Genomic DNA, 19512 nt, shown 5'->3' with positions numbered 1-19512 from the left:
TCGGTTTATGCAAGATATTTTGGTACTGTGTGCAGGATTGAAGGACAAGGCCCCTTTGTTTCACCTGAAGCGCAGCCAGCTCCGAGCCGCTACGACCGTGCACCCCACCAGCTCCGTCGGCATCAAAGCGTGGCCGGGGACGTGCGTGGGACTCTCTCCATCTGTCTCAGCCACGCATCCTCCCTGTAGACCCGAGGGCTTGGCCCCGGTGCGCGTCTCCCGGGCTGGCCAAGGAGCAGCAGGAAGGAGAAAGGAAACGCCACCTGGTTTGTTTTTAGAGCGCTTCCTCAACCCATCAAAAAACCTCTGACAAATTGCAGGAGATTTCTGTCCTCAATTTGCGTTGCGGGTTATGCCTTATTCATAAGGCTCTTTTTCCACAGGAATCATCTCCAACCACCAGATTTTAAAAATCAATATTATCTCAAAATTGGTTTTACTCATGTTGTGTCTTGCCAAAGCTCCCAGCTCCTCCTGGCAGGAGAGATTGTGAAGCAGGACATGCTGCTCTTAGCACAGCATCCTTCTCGAGGAAGGCTGCCCCAGCGTTAATTTCTTAAGCTTACATTTTAGTTTGAGAAAGAAAAAAAAAAATGAGAAAGCAAACCAGGAAGCACCGGCATTGCATGGACATGCGGTGGGACTGAGGGGGGGGTTCTGTGGCTCCTGGAGGGGCGGGGGGACCCAGGAAGGGAAGGAGGCCAGCCTGAGTGGCCGTCACAGAGTGGACCAGGCCGGGTTTGGAGTGGTCTCACTGAGCACCTGCAACAAAGATGCTGCGTTGCCAGGGCGACTGGCTCAAAGCGCTTCGTCGTTTGGGAAGGTCATGTACACACTGCTACCTATAAAGCAGATAACCAACAGGGACCTGCGGCACAGCACAGGGGACTCTGCTCGGCGTTAGGCGCCAGCCTGGGTGGGAGGGGAGTCTGGCTGCATGTACACCTGCACGCCTGGCTGTCCCTGGACTGCTCGCCTGAACCCACCGCAACATCTTTAACCAGCTGTGCTCCAAGACGAAATAAGAAGTTTGAATTTCGGGGGGTGGAAAACCCACAACCCTTTGTCCTTGTCCTTCCGGCTGCCGCCACCTTCCGTTGCCTTGGGTTCAAGAGCAAACCTCCTGGAACCGTCGCCCACTGCCTTTTCGCCTCATCCTTCCCACCAGCCCCTGGCGCCAGGCCTCCTGCCTGGGCACCTCCTGGCACCCAGTGACCTCGCTCCCACCAGCTCCCAGAGCCCGCCCAGGGCTTCTGGTGGGAAGAGGGTTTGCGGCAAACCCTCAGGGTTTGTGGTCGCTGGGCATGGAGCTCCCTCTGGGCAGGGCTGGGGGAGAGAAGGACCGCTGAGGCATGCTGCCCGCAAACCTCGGGCTCACGGCTCCCAGCGAAGCCGGGACGCCCACTCCACGGGGCGCAGATGGCCCTCCTTCTCCACCTCTGGGGCAGTGCACTGCCCTCGGCCTCTCCTTTGGGCCACGTGTGTGTATGGCACCAGACGTGAGGCTACCCCCTGCTGTTCCCAACACCAACTCCCCGCCAGTCTGGACAAACAAGAGTGGTCTTTGTATGTAGAAAGCAAAAGCTTTCCCGTTGACGTCACATCAATCTCTAAACAAGCGATAGGGTCCCCAGTAAAGGAACCTCGTGCCGAAGCCAGGGTGCTCGGCGACGCTGGCCCGTGACTTGCATGACGATTTGCTGATTTATTTCTACCCCGTCTCACTCCTCAACAGATTCGAGGCAGCGTGCAAGAGCGCACACGGGCAACAGACCAAGAAAACCTCGGGGCCAGAGTAGATGCAGGTCAGGGTGAGAGTTCGGACGGGCAGGCAGCAGAAGGCTGCCTCACGAGGCTCGAGTCCAGCAGGGCCGCTGAAGCCAAGCTGCCCGGCCGGCCGTGGACTCACAGCCCAGACGACAGGGTGGCTGGCCGGGGCCGAGAGTCCCCCGCACCGGGAGGGGTGCTGTGAGCCCTCTGGGGTAGTGCACTGCCCTCGGCCTCTCCTTTGGGCCGTGTGTGTGTGTGCGTGCGTGTGTGTGCGTGCGTGTGTGTGCGTGCGGGTGCGGGTGCGTGTGCCTGTGCGTGTGTGTACGCACGGGTGTGTACACGCGTGTGTGTGTGTGTGTGCATGTGTGTGTGTGCATGTGTGCGTGTGCCTGTGCGTGTGTGTGTGTACGCGCGGGTGTGTGCACGTGTGTGTGTGTGTGCTCGTGCGTGTGCGGGTGCGTGCGTGTGCCTGTGCGTGTGTGTGTACGCGCGTGTGTGCACGTGTGTGCACGTGTGTGTGTGCATGTGTGTGTGTGCGCATGTGTGCGTGTGTGAGCTCAGTCTCAGTCATGACTGCTTCTCTGATCCTATGGGCTGTAGCCCACCGGGCTCCTCTGTCAATGGGAGTCTCCAGGCAAGAGCCCTGGAGTGGGCGGCCCTGCCCTCCCCCGGGGGCTCTTCCTGAGCCAGGGGTCGAACCCGCGTCTCTGATGCCTCTTGCACTGGCAGCAGGTTCTTCACCACTGGCGCCACCCGGGGAGCCGCCTTTAGGCCATAAACTGGACCGTTCGTTGCTGTAACGGCACATGCTCATGTGTGACGCTCCTCTGAATAATTCTGACAAAATCCTAAGCAAGGCAAAGGCTTTGTATGAAGAGGCAGGTCCTTGGGGTCCAAGAGAGGGTCTGGGCCTGGCAACAGCTCGGGAGGGGGAGAAGAGTGAGCAGACTGCCCGGAGGGTCAGGCCCCACCGTGCCGCGGGGGCGCCCCCGGGGGCGGGTCCCCAGACTCCCCGACTCTGCAGACAGCGCTCTGCTACTCCCCTGCTACTTCTACTACATACGACTGTTGCAAGGACTCCCAGGAGGCTTCCTGAGTACCTACTGTGTGCCAAGCCCTGGTCTCCGGCTTTGCTTGGATGGTCTCAGTGGAGCCACTCAACAAACATGGGAAATGAGGCTGTCCCCAGCCCACAAATCACAAGACAGAGGGTCTTCTGCTAGGGAACAGCAGAGCAGACCCAAACACAGCCGCCTGGCCTCGGGCCCCCCCGGAGGAAACGTGCCCCGCTGCACGCGCAGTCAGCCAGCCACGCTCTCTCCGCCCTCTCTCTAGGCTCAGAGGCCCCTTCAGACCAACCTTTCCAGAGGGCGCTTTCCAGGCACTATTTGGTCGCCAGGTCCTGGGCATCAGAGCAGCAATTCTTCCTTTTCTAGGAAAACCAAGAAGACATTTCGAGGAGGGTCAGAACTGACGCAGTCTAACGATACCCGAAGAGGCAGGGGTTCCTGCAGAGAAGTCCCTGGACCCTGAGTGGCTCATGGCTGCAGAATCTGGCTCAAGGGCATCCCCACTCCCCGCCGCCAACATCCCTGTCATCACCGCTCTTCCCCTCAGAGTCACAGACAGAGAGACTCGCACCCCACGACCCTTAGTTGTGACACAGGTGTGTTTAGTCAAGACTCAGGTGGACGAAGCACAAGAGTCAAGACAGACTGACCAGAAGGATGAGCCAGACACAGACATGGCTGCCTGCAGACACTCTCAAGCCAGCAGACAAGCGCTAAGGGCCCCGGGAGAAGCTCGAGGACAGAGGAAGGCCCTCTGGTTGGCACTGAGGAGACCGTCCTGGAGAAGGGGCACTGAGAGTGGGCCTCAGACACTGCCCAGGACTTGGGCCGACCTGGGCACAGGGCTGGGGCCCCAACACTGGCACTCATGGGCCTGAACTGCTGGGCATTGGGGTTCAGGGTGCAAGGAGGGAAAGACTGGGAGGTTCTCTCATCAGGGGATAATATGGTCAGAGCTATAATTAAGGAAGGGATGATTTGGTAAGAGGGAAGAGCGGGCGCACGCAGACTCCGAGCATGTCCACCGTCATTAGCTCAGTACCCGGGAAGCAGAGGATGAGGCCGGCGCCCAGGAGACGGGGAGGAGAGCTGGATGGTCGTGAGCCGCGGGAGGAGAGTATCGGTCCCACCTGCTCGGCTTCCCCGCCCCCAGCCCCAAAGTGGCGACTGTGTCTGCACAGGTGCTGGCCAGGGGCTCAGGGGTTCGCCCTCCGAGAGGCCCTGCTGCAGCCCAGGCTGTGTCTGACGCAGTGGGCCCTGTGAGCCCAGCTCAGGAGGTGGAGACCACGGGCCTCGGTGTCTAAGAAGGAGAATCCTAAGTTCATGGATCACGGGCATGCTCGGTGGTTGGGAAATAGGAAGTGCTTTTAAGCACAAAACAATGAAAAGAGACAAACAAAAGTTTATTACGAAAACTTTGAAATATCAGAATTTAGATTTAAATAGTTTGGGTAAGAGCTGAATTTTCAACGTGAAGTTGAATGCTGGTTCTACAGGACATAGAAACAAGATTCTCCCAGAAGTGAATCACCTAGAAAAAATTATTCTCAATACTTCGCCAAAAAATAAAATATATTAAGCTTGAGTGTTGTCCTTCAGTAAGACGAGAGATGTCATACCAGGGTGGTCCTGGAAATGCCTCAGGCCCCCTTGGCCCAGCAGCCCGCCTCCCGTGGGACGGCTGAGTGGGGGCCTCGCGCGACTCCAGGGTAGGATCCTGGGTGGGTCTATAGCCCTGTCCTCGGCGGCCCATTCACGTAAAGGGAATGAATGGTGGCAGGTCTGAATCAGAGCATCGACCCGAGGACCAAACGAGTTCATCTTCCTGAAGCTGTCAGAACAGTGCTTGGCACAGTGCTGTTCAATTCTAACTTTCAAGGTAACTAACTGGGTTTCTACAATGGAATTTTTTTGTTTAATCCTCACCTGAAATATCTATTCACCTTAGGTACCAGCAGTTGGATAAAATAACAAAAAGGTGATTTTTGTTGTTGTTATATGGTCTAAAAAATATTTTTAAACACTTCTACACTGTATAACGCCATTAATTATCTGTTGTGGTTTCCATATTGTCCACCACGTCAAAGTGTATTTGGACACCAATAAGCTTGGATAAAAATACATGGGTGGAAAATTGGCCCAGAATAGGTTGGTAACCCTAATAAGCAGTTTATGCCGTCTGGGTGAGGTACCTACCAGGGAATCAGCCTATTTTTACTTGACATCAGTACCAATTATCAAGGAAAGGTATATTCAGACACAAATAAAACTTACAACTGATGCCGAATTTAGAAGCAATTTCAATAAAAACTGGATGTGGAAAAAGTGAGTACCGGGGGCACAGCCATCCCAGGGTTTGGTCAGTGGAAAAGCTCCGCTCCAAACCCCAGAGGAGCAGAGACGGAGGGGAGGGGGTGTGCGAGGCTGACCAGCCGCCTCCACGGCGAGTGACGGCAGGGCCTGCCCACCGCCTCCCTGGGCTCGCGCCCCGCTGACCACGCTAAATATTCAGGAAGGCTGCTTAGATGTGACCTGTCTGCCTCTGTGCTGTTTATATAATCCACGGCGATCTGGATGTGGACGTTGGCAGGAGCCGATGGTAGTCACTCAGGTGACAGGTGGCCTCAGCCTAGACGACCACCGTGACTGTGGGGACTGTACAGATTCCAGAAATAATCAGTGCAGACGTTGGAGGAAAATTACAGATGAGCTGAGGGGACTGGGGGAGGGGGCACAGAGAGGCGTCGGGGTCTGGGAGGGTGGTGAGGGTGGTCGGGGAGAGGTCATGGAGACAATCCAAGTGGAGATGGCCAGCTCACAGGGAGTATTCGGACCCAAGGCTTGGGAAAGACACCTGTGCTGGAGGTACCGACGAGGGAGGTGAGATGTAAGCGCTGGCTAGGGCGGTGAGAGGCGGTCGGGACTTTGCCTAAGAAGTGACCACACGGGGCGGCCTGGTGGCTCTCAAGGTACACCCTACCATTCAGTTTCCTTCACACGCACTTACATTAATCTCTTGTCCAAGCTGAATATTACCTTTTTTTTTTTTTTTTTTTTGGTGCTTGGAGCACACTAAACCAGGCAAGCAGGGAAGTTAGAATTCTGAGTTCTAAGTAGGAGATATACCTTGAGTGTACATTAACATGTATCCTCCGAAACTTTATGTACACCTGTGCCCGAGGCCAAACGTGTAAGTGTGGGTGCAGTTAGGGTGACGATACGATTCACTTTGTAATGGATACAGTAATTAAACAATAAAGCTAATATGTATTTCTGCTGAAAATAATTCTCTAGTGTAGTTAGCATCATTAAAAAGCACAAATTGCTCAATAAAAGCATTTTAAGCAATTTAGCGCTAGCACAAGATTAGAAGGCTGTGAGAGACTAACTGGAGCTTCACTTGAGGCCAAGGTGCTGCCAGCATCTGATCGTCAGAAGACTGAAGCCAACTAGAAAGAAGAGGGAAAACAGCAGCCGTGGTTACCTGCGTGCTGAGCCTGGAGTGGAGCTTGTGGTCCGCCAGCCAAGGGTGCTTGAGGGCCTCACTAGCACTGATTCTCCAGCTAAAGGGAAAGGCAGGGGTTATTAGGGACCCAGTGGAGACCAGATGGCCTTATGTCAAGTTGCCAGGCAATTCTGTCTTCCATGGAATTAGTATCAGGGATAGGTTACCATCCAACCCCATCAGGGTAACACTATTGGTAAGACAAGCAAGACAAACAATTCTGAAATCTTGTTGCTACCCGAACATCTTCCTTCAGATAGAAATAACCATTCTTGATGAGATGTCTGAGCTTCATAAATTGAACTTCTATCTTCCCGACCCAGGGGCTGAACCTGTGTCTCCTGCTTAGCAGGTAGGTTCTTTACCACTGAGTCACCAGGGAAGCCTGATCTTCAATAAATGTTCACCACATTGTATTTAAGCCTCTTTAAAAACTGCTCTTTTGAACTGTGGTGTTGGAGGAGACTCTTGAGAGTCCCTTGGACTGCAGGAGATCCAACCAACCCATCCTAAAGGAGATCAGTCCTGAATATTCATGGGAAGGACTGATGCACCTGATGCAAAGAACTGACTCACTGGAAAACACCCTGATGCCTGCAAAGACTGAAGGCGGAAGGAGAAGGGGACGACAGAGGATCAGATGGTTGGATGGCATCACCGACTCGATGGACGTCAGCTTGAGTAAGCTCTGGGAGTTGGTGATAGAAGGGAGGCCTGGCGTGCTACAGTCCATGGGGTCACAAAGAACCAGACATGACTGAGCAACTGAACTGAATTGAACTAAAAACTGCTCGTCTCTTCTATTAGATCACAAGTTACCTAAAGCCAGGAACTGGGCTTTATACATTTGCCCTCAAAGCCCCAGATACAATTCCTGGCGGATCAGGGACAGTGAAGTGCAGGGGAAAGAGCATCTGGGGTCAGCCCCGGACCCCACCCTGCCGAACTACCTGTCTATTGGTTCACGGTGGTGGTTATATAACTTAAAAGCTATAAAACAATAAAGCAGGTATTGTTGGCCATGAACATCTTAATGCCATCTGTCATTATATGTTTTATTATTTTTCTATTTTCTCTCATTTTTCCATTTTGGAGGTTTCTTGTTTTCCATTTTTTGTCTATTTAAAACCTTTTTAAAAATTATTTTTATTTATTTATTTTTAATTTGTTTTCTTTTTTCTTTGTATTTTTCTTTCATGTTTTTGGGAGTTGTCTTTTTAAAAATTTTTGTTATTTAGTTTTATCTTTCGTCATTATATATTTTAGGCAGAATCATCTGAAAAGTATGTTTGACTGGCTCATCACAGTCCTCCACCCGCTCCATGATCCTAAAACGTGAGCCCCTGTATTTCAGTATCACTGAATTCTGAATTATTAGCAAGACAGAAAGCAGGCCGTTCATGCGTAACAGCCACGTGCACGGCCTTGTGCTGGTTCATGGTTGTCACTTAACCGGCCATGTGATCTCGGAGTGTCATCGAAGAGCATGACCGATAACGCCCTCCTCCCACGGAGCTGGGAAGCCGGTAAAGAGAACACGTCTGCAGAGTTGGGGGGGCCTGGCCCACAGCAGGCTCTCCCACGAAACAACCGTTCAGCAGCGTGGAGCCCCCTAGCCCCACTCAAACCCTGCGATCATAGCAGTTCCAGATCTCAGGAGACCGGGTGGAGAGCATCAGAGTCACCCTGTCTACAGCTCTGCAGGTGCATCAGAGAGCCCGCCGCGGGGGCTGGTGGCTGCTTCCCTCACTGCCGTCCCCTCAGCCCCGGGGCCCCGCCTCTCTGTTCGCCCTGCCTCCTCCTGAGCCCAGAGGGGACGTGGTCACCTCTTCTCCTTAATGAGAAGCTTGGAGATGAACTCCCGGGCCTCCTCCGAGATGTCCTGGAACTCTTGGTCCTCCAGGTCCCACCTGCAGGCCAGGATGTTGTTCAGGGTTTCGGCATCGTCGTCGCCCAGGAAGGGGGACAAGCCGCTGAGTCTGTAAGACACGGCGTCCAGGGTGAGAAGTCTTTAAACACCCTCAGACTCTGTAGAGACAGGTGCCTTCTTGGTTCTGTCATTTAAAACAGAAAGAAGGCTCAGGGATAAAGAATCTGCCTGCAATTCAGGAGTTACACGGGATGTGAATTCAGTCCCTGGGATTGGAAGATCCCCTGGAGGAGGGCACGGCAACCCACTCCAGTATTCTTGCCTGGAGAAACCCATGGACAGAGGAGCCTGGTGGGCTACAGTCCATGGGATTACAAAGAGTTGGACACGAATGAGCAACTCACGAGTTTAATTTTTTGTTTATAAGCAGTGGTCGTGATGAAGGCACAGCTGCCCTCAAACACGAATCTCACAGAACGACACAAACGTCTTTTTAACGTGTTTTACCACAGAGTGCCACAGATGCTAGGAATGCCCCCACCCCGGAAAGTGAGGCTGCTTTATCACTCAGGGGATCAGGACACAGTTGGGGATGTTTTTTAAGTTACTTTTAGAGCATAGGATGGTGGTCTAGGAATCTGGGTGATTAGCGAAGAAGAGAGACTATTACTTTTTCTGATGATAAAAGGAAAGAATTCACTCCTTTGCCCACCAGATTCAACAGAACACGGGAAGTACCTGAGTATGGGGCAGAGCTGTTTCTCTTTGAAAGATCTAACTTAGGGCTTTATTCACAATAGCCGACGGAATGTACACGGCGACTGAGGACAAGCGTCTGAGGGGCTGGGGTCTGCTTACAGCATGTAGGTGATGACGCCCACACTCCACATGTCAGTGGGAAAGGAGACAAAATCGTAGTTCACAACTTCGGGGGCAAGGAACTCAGGCGTTCCGAAGTTCACCTTCAGCCTCTCTCTGGGTTTGTACCTGAAATTTAGGAGACAACACGGAAGAAGGAAGAGGGTCAGCCGAAAATCAAAACTCGAGGAAACAGGAGGACGCAGATGCCGTCTATAAGCAAAATACCTGCCGCCGCACAAACATTTAATGCAAACAGACGTTAAAGGAAATCGTATATTAAAGAGACCGTGTCCAAAACTGGTATCAAAGCTTCCCACCAGAGAGCCTGAAGGGTCTGAAACGGTAAGGAAGCTTCTCACTAGAGAGCCTTAATGATCTGAAATGGTTGTGAGAAAAGCCACTCGGAATAATTAGAACACCTGAATGATGAAATACGACTGAAGGGGCCGTGATAACAGACTGTGCCCTGTCAACAGCTCAAACAAGCCTAGTTTAATGAATAGAGAAGACACAGCCGTTCACGACCGTCTAATACTCTCACTCACGCACTGAGGTCCGTGTAAACTCTGTTCCCTCAAGGAGCTCACCTCTGCCTGAACCCTTGGCAATCCTGCTCACACAATTACTTTTTTAAAGTAAATCTCCTCTTCGCAGATGGACCAAGTACAAAAGACTGAGACAAACTCTTACAAATTGTGGATTAATGTCTTAAAATTTAATAACTGTGCTGTGCTGGGTTTTAATAGTCCATATTTTTCTTGCATGCACTGTAGAAACTCCTAAACGTTCAAATTCTGAAGCCAGCAAAGTAAAGCTGAAACATAATTTTGGTTAATTCTAAACAGGGATACGAAACCAAGGGGTATATCAGATTTATCTTTGCAAAGAAAGATCACCCATCATGTTCTCTAACCCAATTCATACACCTATGTCCAAATTGACATACCTTCTGGCCAATCCAAAGTCAATAATTTTTATTTGTTTAGTGTCTCGATTCACACACAGGATGTTCTCAGGCTGCCAGGAGAAAGAGACACATTAGCAATGAAAACAACCATCCTTCACTCAAATTGTCCTTGAACCACAACTAAAAATACAACGATGCTCAGGAAAAACATATCAGGCCCTTCACTTTGGGGCGGGCTTGTCTGTGTGGGTATTTTCTCCTTTAATTATGTGGTGGATGAGGCTGTGGGCCCCTGCCAAGCTTGCGTGGCCCTGCCTCCCCTCCCCCACCAGCTCTGCCGTTGACGACCATGCCTGAGTTCAGGCCAAGGCCTCCTGCCTCAAGACTTTCCAAATGGCCTGGTGGAGGCCGTCTCAGACTTGACATCCGCCCCCCTAAAATTATTAAGTATGAATTTCCCCTTCTTGGAGGACTGTTTTTCCCGAGGATTTATGAGTTCCAGGAGAAATGGCCTGCTTCATCCCACCAGCCACGCCGGGCACGCACCCGCATATGAGCAGCCCTGACCCCCAGGCTCTCCCTTCCCCTGCGCTCCATCTATGGGAAAGCCATCTGCAAGGGGAGGACTCCTCCACCCCTGTTCATTCTTCATTCTCGGCGATGCCAGAGAGTTGCTGAGTTTGGTCTCCGTGCCTGAAAGCCTTGACTAAGCGTTCCCGTGGAGCTTGCCTCTGGAAAGGCTTGGCCCTGCCAATGGGACGGTCTTGGGGTGCAGAGGAGAGAGGTAGATAGCACTGCACCTCGGTATTTAGAGCATCTGACAAGTGCAGCCACCCACATCAGGACAGGAGACCTGAGGGACGGCAAACACGGGGGAATCCGACTTAAGGTCAAGGTCATCCTTAAAAGAGAAATAAAGGTTTCAAAGAACCGCCTGAACTCTCAAGCTCTAACTCATCCCAAATCTTCCCTAAGCGCTAGGAGGGACCATTAGCCGAGGTGCCAAGTCCCCAGGATTCCACGTCCCACCTTTCACGTGGGTCCTGGCTGCCCCCTACCCTGCCTGTCCAGGTGGAGGAGAGGGTAGAGTGAGGTCAGAAACACAGCAACACTTTATGGGATGAGCTAGCACCAGCTTGGTGGTGGCAGTCTAGCCACTCAGTCATGTCCAACTCTGCTTCCCCAGGCGGCCGGTCTCCTCTGTCCCAGGCAGCAGAACTGGAGTGGGCTGCCATTTCCTGCTCCAATAGCATCTGCTTGTCAACATTCAATTGTCCATTTGGTTGGGCATAAGTGTGGTGCTGGAGAAGACTCTTGAGAGTCCCTTGGACCACAAGGAGATCCAACCAGTCCATTCTGAAGATCAACCCTGGGATTTCTTTGGAAGGAATGATGCTAAAGCTGAAGCTCCAGTACTTTGGCCGCCTCATGAGAAGAGTTGACTCATTGGAAAAGACTCTGATGCTGGGAGGGATTGGGGGCAGGAGGAGAAGGGGACGACCCAGGATGAGATGGCTGGATGGCATCACGGACGTGAGTCTGAGTGAACTCCAGGAGATGGTGATGAACAGGGAGGCCTGGCGTGCTGCGATTCATGGGGTCGCAAAGAGTCGGACACGACTGAGCGACTGAACTGAACTGAATGTCACTGGAAGCTTTTTTTCTAAAATATCTCTAAAACAGATGTCTCTAGGCAAAGGCAGTTTATAGAGAAGCGGGTGCCACACAGGAATACTTGGCCCCGTGCTTACATGACTGACTGATGGCGTATCAAGCTGTCCAGTTGCCAAAAGCACCACGACACAAAAGAACTGTTTGCAGAATGAAAAAAATAAAACAGCTCTGCGGACACTTCAGAAATTAATATTTTTCTAATTATAAAATTAAAGCATATTCATTGAATAAGATTTACAAAACACAAAGAATGCAAGGAGACCATTTTATCTCACCTATAATCTCCCCTACAGAGAGACAAGCCTTTGGGATTTTTGGCCCCTCTCCTTCCAAGGAGCTTTCTGAAAGGGCGCCTGGTCCTTAATGACCCATCCAGCTGTCGCCTTTATTGCATCTTTACATATGAGCTACAACGAAAACTGCCCGTTGCAAGTCCTCAATCAACATTATGAAGCCACATACGGAGCTGTTTGACTTACGGCGGGTCAGGTCCTCGCTTCAGCTGCCAATCAAATCCCTTCAGGGATATTTGGAGAGTATCTACACTCAATGAAAATGCTCCGTGAAAGTGCATTATCAAACCGGTTCGTAGCCATGGGCTCTGCTAGTGACTTTTAACCTCTGCCTGCGTCATCCTATCGACCACGACCCCCTGCTCTGTGGACGGGAGAGGCAAGCATGTAAATCAGGACGGCCAGAGGAGCCAGTTACAGGAACCGAGGCCCGTGGAAACCTAGTCGGAAGCTGAACTGACTTCGCTCTGCGACCCCTGATGACCTGCCATAGATGGTGTGTTCCACAGAATGTATATTTTATCTCAGTGTCCCACTGTGCAAACAGGGAAGTGAGGAAACGGCTGAGCCACACAAGAAGGTGCCTTGAGGACCTGAGAGCTGCTCGGAGGTGCTGGGCCCGTATTTCACTGGTCGGAACTACACACAGTCTGATTACAGGGATTTCCTAACGGGAGAGAGCGCGAGAGGGAAAGGCCGTAAACTAAGAGAAAGAGGGTGGGCTCCCCACTGTTTAAGACAGGTTCGCACGCTCCCGGGGAGGCGCCCAGCCCCACCCACCACGCTTCTGCCCCTCGGCCTCTCAGCGCCTCCCCCCAGCTGCCCGGGGTCCCATTCTGCCACAGCGTCCTCCTCCCGGCTCTAGCCTGCTCGTGGAAAAATAACCCCTAAAGTCCAGAGTCTCCTGGAGGGTTTTAGAGGACTGCTGGGGATTCTGGAGAGCTGGGAAGTTTGACCACAACCAGGGAGCTCTGAGTCAGCTAAAATGCCTCCCGCCTGCTCAGACTGATGACGAGAGGATGCAGCCAGGGTGGTGATGAGGCCGGTGTGATGGCAGAAGCCGCCTCCCTGTGAGCTCCTTTAACACAAGCAACTTACAGTAAGACGCTGAACGGCTGTCCCTAAGGATGGAGGCAGGCAGATACCAGGGAGTGGCAGAAACTGAGAATAGGGAGACGAGGCGAAGAGTCCAGAGTGTTCAAATTCCCGAACACATGCCCAGCGACAGGCTCCGTCTCCCAGTCGGGCGTCCGGCGCGCGGCGGGGCCCACGGGCCGCCTGGGGGAAGGGCTCGCACCCCCGCGGAGCGCGCACCCACCTTCAGGTCCAGGTGGAGGATGTACATCTGGTGCATGTGTCTTATCCCCTCGCATATCTGCCTGATGAACAGGATGGTGTCGAGCTCGGTCAGGCTGCAGTTGTCGTCGATGATGCGGTCGAAGAGCTCACCGCCGCCCACGCTGCGGGGAGAGGGGCGAGTCCCGCGTCAGCGCCCCGGACACGCACCTGCTCCTCGCGTCCGCGCGCCGCTGACGCGCCCACCAGACGCGTCTGCAGCTGTGCCTCTCTACCTTCCCGATAAGATGCCTCTGACGGCGTGGCCGTCGCTGGAGCCCCACCACTTGCTCAGGGGAAACGTCTCAAAGCCCCTCCCTTGCAGGGGCTGCGCTCTGGGGTGGGCCCTCTTCTGGCATCTCCTAAGGAGGACGCTGGGAAGGCAGGGGTGCAGGGAATTCCAGGCTCCTCGGGAAGGCCAGGCTGACTTAGGCGATAACGTGCTGTGTGGAGCTCATGCTGGCTGTTCCACTCCCCAAAGCTCTTATTCCACAGCGACAAGTGAGACCCGGGGTGGGGCTGGGGGCGGGGAGCTGCAGTGAACCACAGACACAGACTCAGTGTTGGCCGGAATGACTCACTTTCTAACTAAACACTCAAGCTTCTATAACGGCGATTTTATTTTATTTGTTATAATATTTTTAAAGATTTTTTTGATGTGGACCATTTTTAAAGTCTTTAATGAATTATGTTTTATATTTGGGGTTTTTTTTAGCCACGAAGCATGTGGGACTTGTAGCTGCCAGACCAGGGATCGAACACCACAGCCCTTACGTGGTGAGGTGAAGTCTTAACCACTGGACCACGAGGGAAGGCCCTAGGAAGGTGATGTTAAACAGAAGCCTCTTAGCTCTACTTCTAAGAGTCTGACATGAGTTTTGTTTTCGCCGTCAGGTCAAAAGCAGGACACAGTTCAAGGCTCACCCCTCCAGGGTACCCAGAGCAAGAGTTAAGCCGGGGCCTCGACAGTACAGTTCAGCTGAGCTGAACCTGTGTGGTCGTCCTGCTGCTTAGCAACAGAATCTCACGTGGAGACTCTTTCCTGAGTAATTTCCTTCCCGCGGCAGATGCAGTTCTGACACATGCAGGTCAGCATCCCGGGGGCCAGCAGGGCCCAGCTGGAGGCAGGACAGGGCAGCGTGCTGGGGATGTGCGCACAGGATGGGGTGTGGGGGGGACGTACTACTCCATGACCAGGACGATGTCGTTCTTAGACTCAAAGGCGTCGTAGAGCTGGATGAGGTTCACGTGGTCCAGCTGGTTCATGACACTGATCTCGTTCTTCACGTCGTCCTGGGGGAGGGAGGGCTGGTTTAGCACTGGGTGGACCGCAGCCCGCCGCGTCCGCACCGCGTGGCCCTTACCTTGTCCTTCACGCCCCTGGTCTTGATGATCTTGGCCGCCAGCTTTAAGCCCGTGGCCTTCTCCTCGCACTTGTGAACTTGGCCGAAGCGTCCGCTGCAGGAGAAGAGGGTGTGGCCTGGATGAGGCTCTGTCCCCCCGGGGCCCCGCTCTGGCTGCTGCCCGGTGGGCACTGAAGCTTTCCGGGGCCCCTCTTCCTGACTTGAGTGAGCAGGCCTGACGTGCCCCTGCTGTTGCCAAATCTCCTAGAACAGGTCAAGTTCTGATAGGAGCCACTGGCCTCAGAGTCTCCTGGGGGTGATGTCCCGGCCCTACTGAAGCAGGAAGGCTGGGGAAGACCCCAGAAGTTGCATTTTCACAACACCCCTCGGGTGGTTCTCATGCACCCCAAAATTTGAGGGTTTCTATCGTAGAGAAAATAGAATCTTTCTGAATGCATGTGAATATAACAAGCTAGGCTCTCTAAGCATAAGAATGATACAGGCTGTTGGTCGGGCAAGTCAGATTATTTTTGGAAACTGCATATAAATAAATAAGTGATCACAAAATTGCATATAGACACATTTAATCAAAGCATACACTACACACTTCAGCTTGGATATCAATTTAAATAAATGCACCTCGTAAGGCAGCTTCTTACAAACGTCACCACCTCCCCAAATACACACTCACGAGCAGTCTTCTCGTTTGACTTGCTTGCTGTGATTCCTAACTTAGTGAAATGGCTGGGGAGCTGGGGGGAGGTCACCCCAGACCACCCCCCTCAGTCACACTCCCTGCACAGAAGCACATGCGTCCTGGGCTGGGGGTGGGGTGACATTACTGTAAGCACAGCCAAGTGTGACCTCAGTCCCACACACTGATCCAGACGTGCTCTCTCTCTCAGAGCCCAGGAACACAGCCCCAGGCACTTCAGATGTGGCTGCTCATTAAGAAAGGGCTTTTTCCCTTAATTAGCAATGGCCCCCAGATCGGCCTGGCCCAGCTGTGGTGCCACATCACTGCTCAGCTTCAGCACCTCCTTCCGTCCCTCTGAAAGGCTTCACCCTGCAAGGCCTGGGGTGGGAGGTGGCCTCAAGGGTCCCTGCTGGCCCGCCAGGCTGATAACCTCACACTAGGAATAACTAACCATGGTGAGCTGCAACTCTAATCACCCCACAGGCCACAGGTGGGAAGGAAGCCCCGGGAAAATGGGGGGGGCCTGCCGCGGTGTGGGGGCCCCGGGATCCCGGCCCCGTGGGGTTGGCCCTGCCGACTCTGCAGGACAAGGGGCTGCACCTCGACTCACCCCCGACCGAGAGGAGGTCCCTGCTGATGAGGCCAGCACACCCAGCTGACTGCCCCCCTAAGCTCCTTACTGAGCCCAGGACAGGGCGATGGGCGGGTGGCCCCACCTGCAGCCACCAGAGAAGACCCCATGCTGCCCCGGAGGCTCTGAGAGTCACCGAGGGACCTCAACCAGAAACACACACAAACCCTGGGGTTGCTCCAAAGCGGCTTCTGCAAATAACTTTCCTCCTTTAGCGAAACGGTGGCTGGCTTGGCTTGCCACCCCCGTGCCTCGAGACCCTGATAAGCTAATGCTTGCTGTGAAACTAGGGGGCCCCAGGCACCGCTGCCTGCTCCAAAAGCCCCGTCCCCCTCGACCGTCCTCACAGGCAGGGGTCCTCTCCACCATCAGCCGGCTGAGGAGGAGAAAGTTCGGGTGCATCCTGTGACGGAGGGCAGAGGAGCCATGAGACTAGAAAAGCCAGGAGGGGCTTCGCAGAGTCAGCCGCACCCCTGACCACAGGCAGAAACGCACACGCTAAGAGCCACACATGCCTTCCCTGGGTCGTAAGTAAATTTCTATGTGTTGAATACATGTACAGTTTTCCTGCTTTCTGCCTCTTACTTTACATAGATTGCTGGTGGGAGTCAACACTGGAAGTCACAAGACCTCACCGGGGGTCGTGGCTGAAGTAGGAGAGGAAGGCCCCTCCTCCCTGGTGGACTCGCCTCCTCCTTCTTCAGGGAGGGAATATGCATGGGTGTCCTGCCAGCAAGTCCTTCAGGAGGGCACGTCACCGACTGAAACGAATGATGGTAACTCACATGGCATCAGTGCAAATGGAAAACCAGCGATGATAAAAAAAAAAATTAATATGTGCCATGAGATAAACAGCGTTCACACATTTCTACACTTTGCTCCTCAGCCTTCAAGCTTCTAAACCTCCTGGAGACTCACACTGCTTTCCTCTCACTCCAGACAGGACAACACAGGAAGTGAAGCAGATGAAACGCGGCAGATAGCCACCTCATCAGCCTTTCTGGCATCAGCAACAGTTTTCAGAAATGGTTAAAATCACTTAAAATAACTGTATATGATGTTTCTGGTTCTCCAGGTGAGACTGACAAACATTTATGAAACTCTTAAGGTCCACCTCTGTTTATAGCGGCACTATTCACAATAGCCAAGGCATGGGAGTCACCTAAGTGTCTGCCAATAGATGGGGGATGAGAAATGTGTGGAATATGGATTCAGTTCAGTTCAGTTGCTCAGTTCTGTCTGACTCTTTGTGACCCCACGGACTGCAGCACGCCAGGCCTCCCTGTCCATCACTAACTCCTGGAGTTCACTCAAACTCATGTCCATTGAGTCGGTGATGCCATCCAACCATCTCATCCTCTGTTGTCCCCTTCTCCTCCTGCCTTCAATCTTTCCCAGCATCAGGGTCTTTTCCAATGAGTCAGCTCTTTCCATCAGGTAGCCAAAGTATTGGAGTTTCAGCTTCAACGTCAGTCCTTTCAATGAACAGTCAGGACTGATTTCCTTTAGGATGGACTGGTTGGATCTCCTTGCAGTCCAATGGATTCTTAAGAGTCTTCTCCAACACCACAGTTCAAAAGCATTAATTCTTAGGCGTTCAGCTTTCTTTATAATCCAACTCTCACAACCATACATGACTCCTGGAAAAACCATAGCCTTAAGCAGATGGACCTTTGTTGGCAAAGTAACGTCTCTGCTTTTTAATATGCTGTCTAGGTTGGTCATAACTTGTCTTCCAAGGAGCAAATGTCTTTTAATTTCATGGCTGCAGTCACCATCTGCACTGACTTTGGAGCCCCCCAAAAATAAAGTCTGCCACTGTTTCCACTCTTTCCCCATCTATTTGCCATGAAGTGATGGGACTGGATGCCATGATCTTTGTTTTCTGAATGTTGAGCTTTAAGCCAACTTTTTCACTCTCTTCTTTCACTTTCATCAAGAGGCTCTTTAGTTCTTCACTTTCTGCCATAAGGGTGGTATCATCTGCATGTCTGAGGTTATTGATATTTCTCCCAGCAATCTTGATTCCAGCTTATATATATTACTCAGTCATAAAGAGAAGGAAATGATGCCATTTGCAGCAACATAGAGAGACCCAGAGACGATCGTGCCAAGTGAACTAAGTCAGACAGAGACAGACAAAGGCCGCATGACGTCCCTCACGTATGAGGGCCAAACATACGGTGCAAACTAACTTGTTTACAGACCAGAAGCAACTCACACACCTGGGAAGGGAACTCACAGTCACCAAAGGGGAAGGCGGGTGGCGTGGCTCTGAATTGGGAGTTCGGGATTAACCTATAAACATTATTATATATAAAATAGATAACCAACAAGGATCTACTGTATCGCACATGGAACTCTACTCAGTATTCTATAATAACCTGTAATGGAGAAGAATCGGAAAAAAATAGATATATATAGATGTAATTGAACCAATTTTCTGTACACCCAAAACTAACACAACATTATAAATTAACTATACTCCAATATAAATTTAAAAATATGAAAAATCAGTGCAAAAACCAAGGAAAGTAAAAGTAGAAAGATGAACCATGTGGGAATTTAAAAGGCCTGCATCTTTGCAAGCACGCTTTCTTCCTTGTCAAGAGGGTGCTGAAGAGGAGCGGCACTCACCCTCCCAAGATCTCGGTCCTGCTCACGGTGTAGAAGCTGTTGACGGCGGCCTGCCTGGCCGTCACGATGCGGTGGTCAAAGGGCGCAGGCGGTGCCAGGGCGTCGGCTGGGAGGCGAGAGGAGAAGGGCTGGTGAGAAGCGGCCCGCGTGCCAATGTGCTCGTTTAGAAGCAAAACGCAAGCAGCCCCCTGGGTTTCTAAAGACCCAGGGAACATAGATCTTCATTTCATATCGTGATTTGTGGATCATGAAGGTGGCACCTGACACTTTTGAGTAAGGTTGTCAGGACCTCAGTCCCCACCTTCTCCGGGAGAGCTTTCAGAAACAACAAAACAATCAAAGATCTCCATACAATGCCCAAACAGGTAATCCTTCCAAGTCTGAGTCACTTACACTCAGACCCCTGACACTGTTTGACCCATTTTTTTTAAAAGCACAACTGGTAAAGTCCACAATTTTAATTAACGTAGAGAGGGGAAAAAATGAAAAATTTCTTCCATCATTGAAACGTTTGATATTACTAAACGTGACTTTCCAAAATATTTTGGCCTTTATTTATGACACATTTAAAGCTTAAAGGGACTGCCCTGGTGTCTCAGCTGGTAAAGAGTCCACCTGCAATGCAGGAGACCTGGGTTTGATCCCTGGGTTGGGAAGATCACCCGGAGAACGGAAAGGCTGCCCACTCCAGCATTCTTGGCTGGAGAATCCCCGTGGACAGAGGAGCCTGGTGGGCTACCGTCCTGGGGTCACAGAGAGTCGGACACAACTGAGCGACTAAGCACAAAGCTCAAAGATGAATCTTTCCTGACTAGAAACAAAGCACCCAGTAACATTGGCCAAGTGCATATTCTCCAGCTCACAAATTTCCCCCACTTTCGGCCTCCCAGCCTGAGCGTTTCACCTCCAGTCTACAGCA

General features: G+C 52.1%; 1 protein-coding gene across 4 annotated transcripts in view; it reads right to left on the bottom strand.

Annotated features, from left to right (window-relative positions):
* MYLK4 (myosin light chain kinase family member 4) overlaps window positions 1–19512 on the bottom strand; it is a 71699-nt gene that overhangs the window by 4335 nt on the left and 47852 nt on the right. For 3 of the 4 annotated variants that reach the window (XM_027958720.3, XM_060403540.1, XM_060403541.1), the window contains 9 exons: window positions 18594–18699; window positions 14650–14743; window positions 14469–14578; window positions 13269–13410; window positions 10023–10093; window positions 9074–9202; window positions 8172–8324; window positions 6325–6403; window positions 3130–3202 (listed from right to left, as the gene is read on the bottom strand). In XM_027958720.3, coding sequence (XP_027814521.3) covers window positions 3155–3202; window positions 6325–6403; window positions 8172–8324; window positions 9074–9202; window positions 10023–10093; window positions 13269–13410; window positions 14469–14578; window positions 14650–14743; window positions 18594–18699 — 932 coding nt within the window. In that variant the 3' untranslated portion in view covers window positions 3130–3154. Of the gene's footprint in view, window positions 1–64; window positions 225–3129; window positions 3203–6324; window positions 6404–8171; window positions 8325–9073; window positions 9203–10022; window positions 10094–13268; window positions 13411–14468; window positions 14579–14649; window positions 14744–18593; window positions 18700–19512 lie in introns of all 4 variants that reach the window. The other variant, XR_009597687.1, reaches the window with a different exon arrangement.

This window comes from Ovis aries, chromosome 20 (genome assembly GCF_016772045.2).
Source record: "Ovis aries strain OAR_USU_Benz2616 breed Rambouillet chromosome 20, ARS-UI_Ramb_v3.0, whole genome shotgun sequence".
Taxonomy (NCBI): domain Eukaryota; kingdom Metazoa; phylum Chordata; class Mammalia; order Artiodactyla; family Bovidae; genus Ovis; species Ovis aries.
The sequence above is the reverse complement of the archived record's forward strand: the minus strand, read 5'-3'. Positions and strand labels throughout refer to the sequence as shown.